General features: G+C 51.6%; 5 protein-coding genes across 5 annotated transcripts; 3 read left to right on the top strand and 2 right to left on the bottom strand.

The window, feature by feature from the left end:
* Positions 1 to 896: 896 nt before the first annotated feature.
* Positions 897 to 3,609, top strand: ALTATR162_LOCUS4335 (uncharacterized protein; the record flags this gene model as incomplete). Its single annotated transcript, XM_043311946.1, has 3 exons — positions 897 to 1,072; positions 1,124 to 2,277; positions 2,327 to 3,609. 3 exons carry the CDS (start codon positions 897 to 899, stop codon positions 3,607 to 3,609), a joined length of 2,613 nt encoding a protein of 870 aa, XP_043167881.1.
* A 516-nt stretch (positions 3,610 to 4,125) lies between these two features.
* Positions 4,126 to 4,948, top strand: ALTATR162_LOCUS4336 (uncharacterized protein; the record flags this gene model as incomplete). Its single annotated transcript, XM_043311947.1, has 3 exons — positions 4,126 to 4,203; positions 4,257 to 4,314; positions 4,377 to 4,948. The coding sequence occupies 3 exons, from the start codon at positions 4,126 to 4,128 to the stop codon at positions 4,946 to 4,948; spliced, it is 708 nt and encodes a 235-aa protein (XP_043167882.1).
* A 161-nt stretch (positions 4,949 to 5,109) lies between these two features.
* On the bottom strand, positions 5,110 to 7,198 carry ALTATR162_LOCUS4337 (uncharacterized protein; the record flags this gene model as incomplete). Its single annotated transcript, XM_043311948.1, has 2 exons — positions 5,110 to 6,972; positions 7,025 to 7,198. The coding sequence occupies 2 exons, from the start codon at positions 7,196 to 7,198 to the stop codon at positions 5,110 to 5,112; spliced, it is 2,037 nt and encodes a 678-aa protein (XP_043167883.1).
* Positions 7,199 to 7,683: 485 nt separating this feature from the next.
* On the bottom strand, positions 7,684 to 8,682 carry ALTATR162_LOCUS4338 (uncharacterized protein; the record flags this gene model as incomplete). The annotated part of the gene is made up of 2 exons (XM_043311949.1): positions 7,684 to 8,168; positions 8,229 to 8,682. 2 exons carry the CDS (start codon positions 8,680 to 8,682, stop codon positions 7,684 to 7,686), a joined length of 939 nt encoding a protein of 312 aa, XP_043167884.1.
* Positions 8,683 to 11,876: 3,194 nt separating this feature from the next.
* Positions 11,877 to 12,440, top strand: ALTATR162_LOCUS4339 (uncharacterized protein; the record flags this gene model as incomplete). The annotated part of the gene is made up of 1 exon (XM_043311950.1): positions 11,877 to 12,440. One exon carries the CDS (start codon positions 11,877 to 11,879, stop codon positions 12,438 to 12,440), a length of 564 nt encoding a protein of 187 aa, XP_043167885.1.
* Between the last annotated feature and the right edge of the window lie 401 nt (positions 12,441 to 12,841).

Here is a 12,841-nt window from a genome sequence, read left to right on the forward strand (position 1 = left end):
TGGTGTTGTTACGAACAAGTCATGGGCGGCTAGGACAGCTTGTGATTGTCTAAAGATGCGAATTAGTACAGTACTAGTATGCTGTCCCCTTCAAAAACGCTCGAGTTACAGAGTCTAAGGCTGATGCTTCGATTTGGCACGTCAGGATGCAGTAAGGAGCAAGTGTTGAGGATGTGCATGGATCACAAGGAGATTCAGACCCACCTACTCTACAGTGGCGCATGGAGAAAGCCTGACACACGTCCCCTTGAAGCTTACTTGTGGCTAAGTGACTGCGCCATAACCCTTTGGGCAAATTTTCGCTGTGAGTTCCCGCCCCAACACATCCACTCAACAAACGTCCCTTAGTAGATTTCAACGATGATGCTCTTGACCACGCTCTAGGATAATGTCATACGGCAAAAACGGCAGACTAAATGTAGCGGACTCAATGCCCAGAAGCTCCTGTTGAATACACTGCCTTGTTTTGCGGAGATTGTTCGAGTTTCGTGGTGGGCAAATGACGACACCAGCGTTGGTCCCCGCTGTGTTCGACGGTTGATCCCCGCAAGCTTTACAACATATGCGCTACGGTCTTGGGATCGACGTAATTGATGGGCGAAGTCACCTTCCAACCTCTAACCTTCAAGCGTTCCAGCCTCCGAGTTCGCGCGACTTGCCCCTGGTTCATCTCATTTGGTCGACCATGCGACTAGTCGGAACGTATGTGCCGATCATGTACTATGACATTGAATGTTTATGGGGAAACGCCAAAGGTTGGGTGCTATGATGCAAGCGCCATTATGGAACGATTCAGATACTTTCAATACATGAAGGTAGCTTGACCTGCTCCACAGATACTTTGCAAACGGCTTTCTCGCAGCGTGACCTTTCCCACACCCTCGACATCGCCCGTCATGTCTCAGCAGCAGGGAAGCCACCGTAGCAGCAGCTCGTCGCTGTCTGCTATGGTATCAACACTTGTACCATGTATCGTAGTCGCTGCAGTTCTCGTAGGAGCTTTCTTTTTGCTGCGTGCTAAGCAGAAGCGGTTATATGCACCGCGAACATATCACGATGCGCTGCTGGACGAGTATGTGCTTCAGTATTACCATTACCCAATCAACGCTGACATCTACCGCAGGGAAAAGACACCATCAGCAGGCCAGAGTTTCTTGGGTTGGACTAAGAAGTTTATGCACCTCAGCGACGAATACGTCCTCAACCACCATTCCCTCGATGCTTACCTCTACATGCGCTTCCTTAAGGTGCTCACGTTGATGGCATTCGTCGGTGCCATCATCACGTGGCCGGTACTCTTCCCTGTAAACGCGACAGGTGGCGGTGCTCAGTCAGGCCTGGACATCCTCAGCTTCTCCAACATCAACAATGAGGTGCGATACTTTGCTCATGCGCTGATGGCTTGGGTTTTCTTCGGCTGGGTCTTGTTTCTTATCGGCAGAGAGATGTTGTACCTTGTCAAGGTTCGACAGGCCTACCTTTTATCCACGTGGAATGCGAGTCGAATCTCGCAACGAACAGTCTTGTTCACCGATGTACCAGAGAAGGATCTATCGCTCGAGCGTCTTCACACCATGTTCCCGGAGGTGGCACAGATCTGGTTGGTGCCAGATGTGGAGGATCTAGAAGACGATGTTGAGGAACTTGAGAAGACAGTACCCAAACTAGAGACCAGTGAGATCAAGTACTTGGCAGCAGTTACCAAGCAACAGCAGAAAAAGAGTAGCGAGAAGAACAGCATCGACAAAGCATTGCGACCCACGCATCGATTAAAGCCTTTGATTGGGCACAAGGTCGACTCTATCGGTTACTACCGCAACCAGATCAAGGAATTGCTGCCCAAGATTCACTCAGCGCAGCAGTCTCACCTCGCTGGCAAGGAGAAGTTGGCCAGCGCTGTCTTCATCGAATTCAATACCATGGCAGCTGCTGAAGCCGCCTTCAATGACAACCAGCATCGCAGGCCGACCAGTTTCTCCTCCCGACAGATGGGTGTCTTGCCTGACGAGGTCATCTGGAAGAACCTTAACATGGGTTCAAAGAACAGAATGATTCGGCATCTCCTTGCGACTATCGCTATTTCGGCTCTCATCATATTCTGGGCTATACCCGTGGCAATTGTTGGTATCATCAGCAATATCAACTACCTTACAGAGAATGTGCCATTCCTAGCATGGATTGACTCTATTCCTCCCGTAATCCTTGGTGTAGTTACTGGACTTTTGCCAACCATCCTACTTGCGGTCCTCATGGCATTGGTACCTATCATCTGTCGATGTAAGCTACCAGTCATGACCCTATCCAAATGTTTTACTAATCCTCACAGTTTTTGCAAAGCTCGCCGGAGCCGCTACGATCTCCGAAGTCGAGCAGCAGTGCCAGACATGGTACTTTGCTTTCCAGGTTATCCAAGTCTTCCTCATCACGACCTTTACTTCCAGCGCCTCAGCAGTGGCTAGCCAAATTGTCAGCAACCCATCATCCGCTATCACTCTGCTATCCAAGAATCTTCCCAAGGCTTCCAACTTCTACATCTCATATTTTATCCTCTATGGGCTCGCCAACGCTTCGCGCTATCTCTTTAACTTGATGGGCCTAGTAGGTGTGTTCATCCTGAGCAAGTTCGCAAAGACTCCGAGAAAGAAGTACATGCGCTACGTGTCCTTCACTGAGCCATCGTGGGGAGCGGAATATCCCAAATGGACTAACTTGGGCGTTATCGCCCTGTCTTACGCATGCATCGCGCCGCTCGTTTTGGGCTTCGCCACAGCCGGTATTGGTTGCATCTACCTTGCATACCGCTACAACATGATCTACGTTCACGACACCCACATCGACACCAAAGGTGGTTTCTACGCACGCGCACTTGAGCAGCTTATGGTGGGTGTTTACCTTGGAGAGCTTTGCCTTTTGGGTCTTTTCGGTATCGGTATAGGGAACAGCGTCGTGTCTGCTGGACCTACTGTGCTTCAGGTCGTGTTGATCGTAGCGACTATCATCTTCCACATCATCATGAAGCGCAAAATTAAGAAGATGAATCTGCTCGACGACTCTCACCACCCTCGACAGCAAAACGACACCGAAGCCGGAAGAGCTTCGGAGGGTAACAGCATGCACCCTGGATACAGCAACGTCAGCAATGCGCCACGTAATAACAGCAGACAATCTGACTCGGCCCTTGTTTCTACCTTCAGTGATGGAGACCGCCAACACCGCGGTGCTGAAGCCGTTGGCATGGCACCTCCATCGGGCGCACAACCACAACGATCCATGCTCAAGAAGATCTTCTCTCCACATACTGCTTCTGCGAGCGAAATCTCCTCTTCCCTGACTACACACTTCCGTCACCCGGTCCCAGCATACACAAAACAAGACGTCCTCGAGGCCTATCTCCACCCTGCCCTAGCTCAACGCGAGGAAGTCATTTGGCTAGCCAGAGATCAGGCTGGCGTTAGCAAGAGCGAGGTTTCTGAGCTGACTGAGAGCCTGGGAACGTATGGCGTCGAGGTCACAGATGAGGGCGCGGTAATGAACGAAAAGGGAAAGGTTGAATGGGACGATAATAGTGTGAGGCAGGCGCCTCTTTGGGATCACAAGGTCGTGTATTGAGGTTCTTTGTTTGATTTATGGTGGAGCAGGACGATGATGATGATGATGATGATGATGACGAATATGCGATACTGATAATATGTATTATACCCTTAGCTGATATCCGATATACATTTCAACACCAATGCTCCACTTCACATACCGCAACTAGAACACACAGTTAAGCCTCGATTTACGCCAAACATGGGGAAAAGGTGACTATCCCCAAAATGGTGCGGTGCCTGGGAAGCTAGGTGGACACGTCGAAAGAAGCAAGTGCCGGATGTCCTCCGTCGCTGTCTAGTGGCCGATTAGTGTCACCGCACGTACAATAAACAAAAGCTATGACGTCTTTGAACCAGAAACCTAGAACTGGGGGAATCGTGCCAACTTCCAAGGTACCTAGTAGCCGTAGCTATAGCTGGTATATCAAGGTCGTTTATTCACAGTTGTGGTCAATCATTCTTGCTACAAACGCTTCTCTTTACTCATAATCACAAGCCACTTAACCTTTCCAAAACTCACAAATCGAAAATTATGCCTCGCAACGGAGATGGATCAGGCGACAATGGCCCAATTGAGGGTCACGAGCTACTTCATGGCGCGTCGGGCGACGTATGTCTTCTAGTATATTGAGAAGATGAAGCTTACTTACACATGACCAACAGAAAACACTCCAACACACCAAGCACGTAGCACCCATGCCTGAGCAGGAAGCAGGAGACGGTAAGAAGATCTACGAACACGAATTGACTATGCTCCAATTCAAGTACTAACCCACCCTCAAGCTCTTCCCGGCATGGGCGCCGGCGGCGCCGCAGCCCCCATCGCGGACGACGCGGAGCAATTCGGCGTCAACGAACCCAAGAAAGACCCCCTCGAAGAGGAGGACGAAGAACCAACCCCGGACCACTTGAAAACCAACACCTCTTCTTCCAACAACAAGAAGCGAACAGAACCCCACCACTCAGCCACCTCGCCCGAGCGCTCCCAGTTAGACCAGAAATTCACGAAGCTGGATAGGGATGAAGTAAACATCGCTACGAGTTCGACCAAGGGACAGGAGATGGATGCCAGGGCGCAGCGTGTGGCTGATGCGACGAACAAGAGCAAAGGAGCTGGGGATGAAATTGTGAAGAAACATGGAGGGCATGCTGATGTGGAGGAACTGCATGGTGCAACTAGTTTGGAGCACGGTGACAAGAGCAAAGACAGCGGGAGTGCGAAGAAGGGCGCGCAAAACGAGAAGAGTGGAAGTGGGAAGGGGGGTAAAGGAAGCGAGGGTGGTGAGGACATCAGTCTTGGAGATAAGGTAGCAAGGGAGCAGGCTAAGAAGTTTGGTGCGAACATTGATGTTTGAGTTTCAGTGGAAACGAGAAGTAGACATGAGTGGTAGATAACGAAGAACAAGTCATAAACGACATATAAATATGCTTCAGGATGTGGTTGTAGTATTTTGTCACGGCTGTGAGATTGATCTGTGTACTCCCAGCATCCATATTCGCGGTCCAGCTCACCAGGCTAGAACACCAAGCTCGCCACAACCAGCATCACGAGGCCTGACCACAAAGTCCATGAGCCTGCTCCTATCTTCGCAGCAGTACCCTCAAATTCCGGGAGTGTACTACTACTGTTACCACCTGGTACTGTAGCATTCCCACCACTACCCGCACGACACTGCGCGATAACCTCCGGGAAAAGCTGCGTAGTGTTCGCATCAACAACGAGGTACTGACAGATCTCCGCCGAGCCATCCAGAACAGCATCAACGTAATCCTCGGTACAGGAACTCAAATCCCATGTGTAACAGTACGTGAGCCTCTCGCTGGTGAAAGCATCGAACTGCACATCAGGATCCGGGCGACCGGTACTCATGTATGTGCTGCTTTCTTCCGTTCCAGCAGTCGACTCGGTACCAGTAGCGATATCGAGGTTGAACAGCGCACGCGAAAAGATCTTGAACGCAGTTTCAGGCTGATACGCTGGAATCGCGTGACCAGCTTGGTACGTACGGATATAACTCAGATTGCCGTATTGACGCACGAGACCACCGACGTAGGAGTCGTTGGTCTGGATCTCAGCGTATTGCGCCGATGCGTAGCCAGCGGATCCAGTCCAGTTGATAGCCTTAGCCACAGCGTCGCCGCCACCCCAGGGACAGGCAAAGTCCAAGTCTCCATAGACGAGCGAGACTTTGATGCCGTTGTCGAGCAAGAAACCGAGATCATCGAGCCAGTTGTCACGCGGGTAGTCGCCGATGTCGCGGTATGCGGCGGAGGCTTGGGGTGAGTTGCCAGTCCAGTTTAGTGGGACGCCGAGCTCGGCTTGTACCCATTCGCGGTTCAGGTAACCTTCGTGGAATGGGGGTGGGAAAGGTGGTGGTGATGGAGTGGAGATGTCATAGTAGTCGCGGCCTGCGTATTGGTTGTACGGTGAGACAATATTGGCGCGGCAATAGGTTTCAGCGTCTTCGCAGATCTCATTTACGACTGCATCGATACCAAGATTCTCGGGGTCGTCTTGCGCAGCGGCACCACGACAGTTTTGGATGCGCTCGAGGCACTCGGGTACCGATTCGACCATAGCATTGTATGTTGTCTCGTTGACAGTTTCGAGTCCGTATCCGTTCCCACGGAAGGCTTGCTGCGGATAGTAAGGATACTGAACATAGCGGTCGACACATCCTGAGATGAGAAGCAGGGTATCAAGATGCATGATGTAGCCTTCCTCGCCCAGCGTACCATTCTCGATGCGCTGGTTCTGCTCTTCCCAGAAAGACATCATGGCGGGGCCGTACCGTCCGCCATATGACTGAGCTGCGAGACTGATGCGGGTGTCATTCGGCAGGTAGTGAGGGAACTCTTGGAACCAAGCTTGCGCAAACTCCCATGCTGCTACGGCGCCGTTGACACTACCGAAAGCGGTGTTGTTTGCCTCACGACTAGGAAATGTTCCAGTGAGAAGAGTGGTGTTTTGTTCAGGCACGGGTGTAGTCTCGTTGAGAAGCGTGACCTCTCCGGTAACGAGATCCCGAGTGATGTTTTGCAAAGTATCGTAAGAGAAGCCAACCTGCACCGGCTGATCGAAATAGAGCATGTTCGAAGCTCTGTTCCAGCTCCATTCTGCCGGCCGTGTGGAGTTCGAGTCTGGGTTCGCATAGCATGGTCCATTCTCTTCCAGAATACCGTACATAGAAGACGACCCAGGGCCTCCGTTCAACCAAATCGTAAGTGGCGCATTTGTAGGATCTTCGCGAGCTTCAAAGAACCAAAAGAAGCTGTTGATTGGGTAGTCCTGTCCTTGGCCTAAGTCTGCGGTTCCTGGAGGAAGATAGACATGACCAGAGTATGACTTGACACCAGGTGTGGTTTCGCAGAGCGAGTTCTGGGGTGTGTCGTTAGACAGGGCAAATTGTTGATTCTCAGGTTCTACAAACCTCTTTGTAGGTGATCTTCACGCCATCTCCAAAGCGCGATTCCAAAACCTTCAAGCCGACAGGTTCCGCTGGAAATTGAGCCAACGTAGGCACGGCGGATACCAGCAGCGCAATGGCTATGGAACGAACGGTAGGAAGCATCGCGAGCTTGTCAACCTTGAAGCACGAGAACATCGTAGACCATCGAGGTTTATGTACGCAGCCCAACGGCACTATTGACGCCAATGGCGTCCAAGCTTGTGTACATGCTCATCAGCCTTGTTATCAGCATTACTCCGAGTACAACCGAGCATCGTTACACTACGACGCATTCTTGGCGATGGCTTGGAGTACCTGCAAAGTGGACGCGTTGAACTTCGATCAACTGAATCGGGAAGGTCGAAGAAGCGGTTGCCAAGTACCAAGTCTCGTTGTGAGCGGGGTATTGTTGTTGCGCGCAATAGCGCGAGCCGAGCCTCGTCATTGTGCTGTAGCGACGTGATCCCACAACAACCATCCGCCGCAACTCAACAGTACGTTGAACAATAGATCTCCAAGACAATCTAGAAAACCACAGTATTGCCATCCGGCGATCGAGGCTCAAATGTTGTCGAAATCGGCTCACTCAAGGTATTGCGTCTCGTAAAACTCTCTTCGACCAGTCATCGTAGCTAGAGAATTCATTTCAGAGCCTGCTTGTCCATGTGCTCAATATGGGATTGTAGCACGGCTGAGCCTATGTCGGAATAGATGTTCTTCAGTTTGGACCGGAGGTGGAAGGCCCCAAAGCACTTCTTGTGCAAAGTCAATCCGCCATGATTTTTGAAGGTATCTGCTGTGACGCTTGCTGGATCCCAACTAGATCTTCGGACACACGATGCCATCTCCCTATAATCATGCGATTCGAGGGTCAAGATCTGAGCAGAATGGGCCAAATCGTAAAGCTTCTGAATACTGAAAGGAGTTTCGGAAGCTGTACGTCGTGCTGGATAGAGATCGTTTTCCAAGAGAAAAGAGATGAAGGAACCCAGGACCATAGCCCGACACTTGGGCTCCCATGATTCATCGACTTGACAAACGAAGACGTGTATGATATCGTCCAGGATGTCGTAGAGAACGTCCAACATAGCCGAAAGTGTTATTTCCCGTATTTCCATCATACGTTCTTGGAGGCCGGTTAGCATATGTCCGCAGTGGTCTCAACTGAAAGGGTGTAGTGACATACCGAGAAGCGCGGGTGGCATATACTTGGGAAGTTTCTGGCCATCGTCCATGATGGCATTTCCATCCTCATCCAGCCCAATCTTCTTCACTATGAACCGAGTAAGACGTTGGAAGCTGTCTTTATACCCAAAGGTCCAAGCAACATAGAACCAAGCCGGTTCGCATCTTTCTCCAGCGTCTGTGTCAGGATAGTGGCATTGAGCCCAGCCGTAGAGATCCAAGAATGGTCGAACTAGCTTGACAATGTCGTACCTGGCGCATACGACAGCGAGCTCAAGTAAGGCATCAATAGTAAGACCGTCCTTCCGGGGTATTTCGTGGAAGCGTAGATGAGCTATTCGAAGTGCAATGTACAATGCATCCACTTCGTCATCTCGTAATGGTACCTCGATAGCGCCATTTTCCTTTCGATGTCGCTCGAACATTTCTTTCCATACCGGGCTGGCCAAAGTCATGGCTGTCGAAGATACCTGGACCGGCTGAAGGCCAGCTGAACCCGTGCCCACCAATAGGGTGGCATCGCCGCTATCGTCGAGAACAATAGTCGGCTGCAACTCCGAAATATCGATATGTCTGCCTTCCACAGATACAGCTACATCTTCCGACGCGTAGACCGTGCACTGTACTGCAGGTGCCGGTGTCCTCTCAGGGGTAGGACGCGCCCGAGAAAGGAAGCTCGACCACATTATCCAGCCTCACGCTTGCACAGCCGAATTGTTTGTTTCCGTGGTGGCCAAGGTGACGTCTGCACCTGTGTGGTTCCGGTTGAAGTGTGAGTGTGGCAAGCTGGCTACGCGTGCAATGATGTACACGCGTCGGTGCACCCGGGGACGCGTCGGAGCTCGCGAGGCTAGAAGGGCGCTAGTGTGCAGAAGTTTCAGATGTTTGTTTTGCGAGCACAAACAAAAAAAGAACAGACAACATAAATCGCAGTCATGCCCAACCAGGCCCCGAATCTACTTTCGCGCGATGCCACCTTGATGAAGGCGTCAAGGCCAATGCCAACCTTGAAGGAGTCAGCTTCGCCGAATCGTAGCCGAAGCCTCATGCTCGCACAACAGGGTTCAAACCATACTCGTACCCCGGATAACAGCATAGGCGGCTCGAAATGTACGACCTGTGTACTCGTGCAACCCAGCCTTGTCTATATGTGACGGTAGCCCTTCAGCACAGCGCCTCACCGCTTGCATGGCCGACTTTAGGACTTTGAGCATGATCAAGCCAAGTCTTCATTTCAGTATTTCTGCAGATTCGCTTCCGACCTCTCGCCGCTACATGTAGCACGACGACAGCTTTTGGCAAGATGCGAGGTGATTATCATTGAACGACTCACCGCATTCTTGATAACGAATGGTCAAGTAACGCACTCGCGCTAGGGTCTTGGTCACCACCCTGTCTTATCCGTGCACCAGATTGCTCAGGCAAAGCGAACGGTGTGTGGTCAAGCCACTGGCTCCATTTGAAGCTGGAGGTGCGACATGTATTGGCATTCTCGGTTGTATGAATCTAATATGCATCACCCTTTGCTCAAGACGCCGACACCAGATGACTTAGCCAAGAGACCACCACGTACGCACTGCCCTCCGTGCATTGAAGGTTCGATTCGGTGCTACATACATATCCCGTGTGGATTTTCATAGCACCCAGAGGCAGATTGGACGGGCGCAACACCTTGGGCAGCACATGGCAAGTCGGAAACGGAAACGCGGGTTCAGTCCGAAACAGATTCGTCATCGCGTTGGCAAAACCTAGATGAGGAGGACCACCTGTCATCCGACGCCTACGTCTCATGCTCACGATGCTCTGATAACTGCATTTATCCGTTGTACCAGGACAACTCGTATCGGCGAAAGAATCGTTTCCATTTGTGAGAAAAAGTTCGCTGCATACACAGGTCGTCTTCTGGATCGTTGATCGGCACATGGCGTCACGAATGCATTGCCGATCAAGTCCCACTGTTTCTCCAAATAGTTATATGTACGCGATCACACAATACTTACGAAGATGAAAGAATATTGGTGATGTGACTGCGTCTCGAAAACGGTGCAAACCGTGTTGCATCGAGAGGCGGATGGTCCGGACCGAGTCAGAGTCTTGGGCTTCATTAGCAAGGACCTCGTGACCGTGCACGATGATCTCCTCATGTTTAGAATGTTCCAAGCGAAACTTTATCATCGTGTTGTCGAATCATGACGAGTTTCGAGGGTCCGAGGTCCAACAGATACGTAAGCTGTCGTTAATGCTGCAACAATTTCATTGCAGGTAACGAATGAGATCCGCAGCATTTTCTCCTGACGAGTGGTATCCAAGTTCTGGTCAGCTACATAATTCTACGAGAGCCAGCCGGTGGCTTAGCTTCCGCTATTGTCTGACCAGTCTCTCGGGTCTCCTACCTTAAGGTGACCATAGCTGTGGTCTAGCGCGCACCAAAACTCTCGATACGATGGACCTGACATCGCCACTAGTGGTACCCAATCGGCATAGGCACATGGTATGATGTCCATGCCGGTAGCCTAGCGAGCTTGATCGGCGTATCACACCGCTCTGTAACAGTTGAACCGACTTATCGGACACATTCTACGCCACAAAAAGCTTCCACGAGTGCGACCATAGCGTCTTTGTCATAGGCCATGCATTCCATCGCATTGGCCGTAACTCATGCCGCCGGAGATGGCGAGAACCCGCTTTCATCCACTGTCCTTTTTCGTTGCCTGCCCATGCGATTCACAAAACTCGAATGCCTTGGACACTGACCAACATCTTCCCGTCATGTTCAAATACCAGCGACAATGTCAATACCAACGTCATAGGAGGTCATACCGGCAATACCCTGTCACATGAGCCGGTATGCAAGGACGTTGAGCTAACCGTAAAGCAGTGAGCGTGGGAGCCCTGACTACTAGACGTTCGGTACCAGTCTATGGCTTCAGCTTTTGAGTCCCCATTCAAACCCCCACCGATTGTCGAATGTGTCTCTAGATCTCATTGTCTCGGCATCGGCAAGAAAATCCATAACCCTGACCGGGTTTGCGCTGATTGTCTTCAACGACACGATCCACAGCAACTACGCGTATGGGTCAACCCTAACACCGCTGCCTTGCTACTTATCAACGAAGAAACTGCACACAAGCACATCTTGAAACGCAACATCGAAGCTCGCGGCCGCTACCTTTGCGCTTTTGAGGATCCGGATTTCCAGCACTGCAGGTGGCGACTATACGACTTGAACCTTCGTGGCACTCGGCTAGACTGTCCTTCTGTCCGCAAAAAGGGTTTTGCGTGTTCCAGGTGTTGGAGAAGGCGTTTGCGGAAGATCAGAATCGCACAGTACTTCACGCCGACCGGGCTATGTCATGAAGAAGCGGACAAGTTGGTGACAAGGTCGGCAGGTTCGGAGGAGGGCAGTGAGGGGTCGGACGATGACGTGGAGGGCTACAACATAACAACCAGTTGAAACAATATCAGTGAACGAACTGGTAGGTTGGTATCGTAGAGTATCGGCGTCGCTAACCAATAAGGTGTACTACTGTACGACTTGCTTGTCATGCTAGCACCACCTCCGAAGCCACACTGCGCCTTCGGTACTGCTTGCGGCTCACGTCCAGGAGGACAAGACCAGGGACCGGACATATGTTCATGGTGTAAAAACATGAGCTTCGATGCATTGTACAAGCAAGCCGAAGCACATCCAGAAACACGATTGCTGAAGCACCGCATTGATACGTACATGCATCAACTCGAGCGCGACAGCTCAGAACGCATCAGAAAAGGCTGGACATGTCTTTGCGCCTGCAAAGACCCAGAGTACCGTTTCTCAGCATGGCGCTGCGACTTCAATCCCCAAGACTCCCGTCTCTGTGGCACGGTGCGCCATCGTGGTCAGCTATGCGCGCGATGCTACCGCAAGGCACAAGAGCAAGCCTGCCCATGGCTTGTCGAATTCGATGGCGACCGGTTTGGATTTCCATGCGTCTTTGAAGACCCACGGCTGAGAAGGCCCGTCGATAGCAACTGGAAGATCGGTCCCAAGAATCAACATGGCGAGCCAGATCCTAGCTGGGAAAAGGATCCGAGGAGAGATGGACGGTGCGAGAGAACGAGGTTTCGAAACCAGCTCTGTCAGAGGTGCTTCAACCGCATGTGCGAGATTCGCGGGTTCGGCCGATACTTCGATACGGAGTGGGGCATACTCCGTCGGAACTATGGTGTGTGATTGAGACACCGCTATCGACGACCCGATTTGAGTGGATCACTCCATCGGGCGCTCCTACGTTCTCTGTATACCAATAGCGAGAGTTCGATTTCGTCCCCGGACCTAGCGCATGCGCTCATCGGACATGGGGACCACAATGTCTCCCGACAGGCGACATCAACTGCAGGCAGGGGACAGCGGGACGAGACGGTGCTCGAAAGCTCCAGCGCGACGACCGCATAAGGCATCCAGACGAAGCTGGGAAGAGAAAGACTTGCCTATGGCGGGAGAAGCCTACCTTATGCGTATGATCAGCGCCGAACGAGGAGCCTGGGCAACTACACATACACTCATGGCTTCCACACTTTCCAGAGCGGGCCTGACAGCAAGCCTCGGCGCAGAAGAACATCCCCTTCAATATC

This window comes from Alternaria atra (genome assembly GCF_907166805.1).
Source record: "Alternaria atra isolate CS162 genome assembly, contig: 23, whole genome shotgun sequence".
In the NCBI taxonomy this organism is placed as follows: domain Eukaryota; kingdom Fungi; phylum Ascomycota; class Dothideomycetes; order Pleosporales; family Pleosporaceae; genus Alternaria; species Alternaria atra.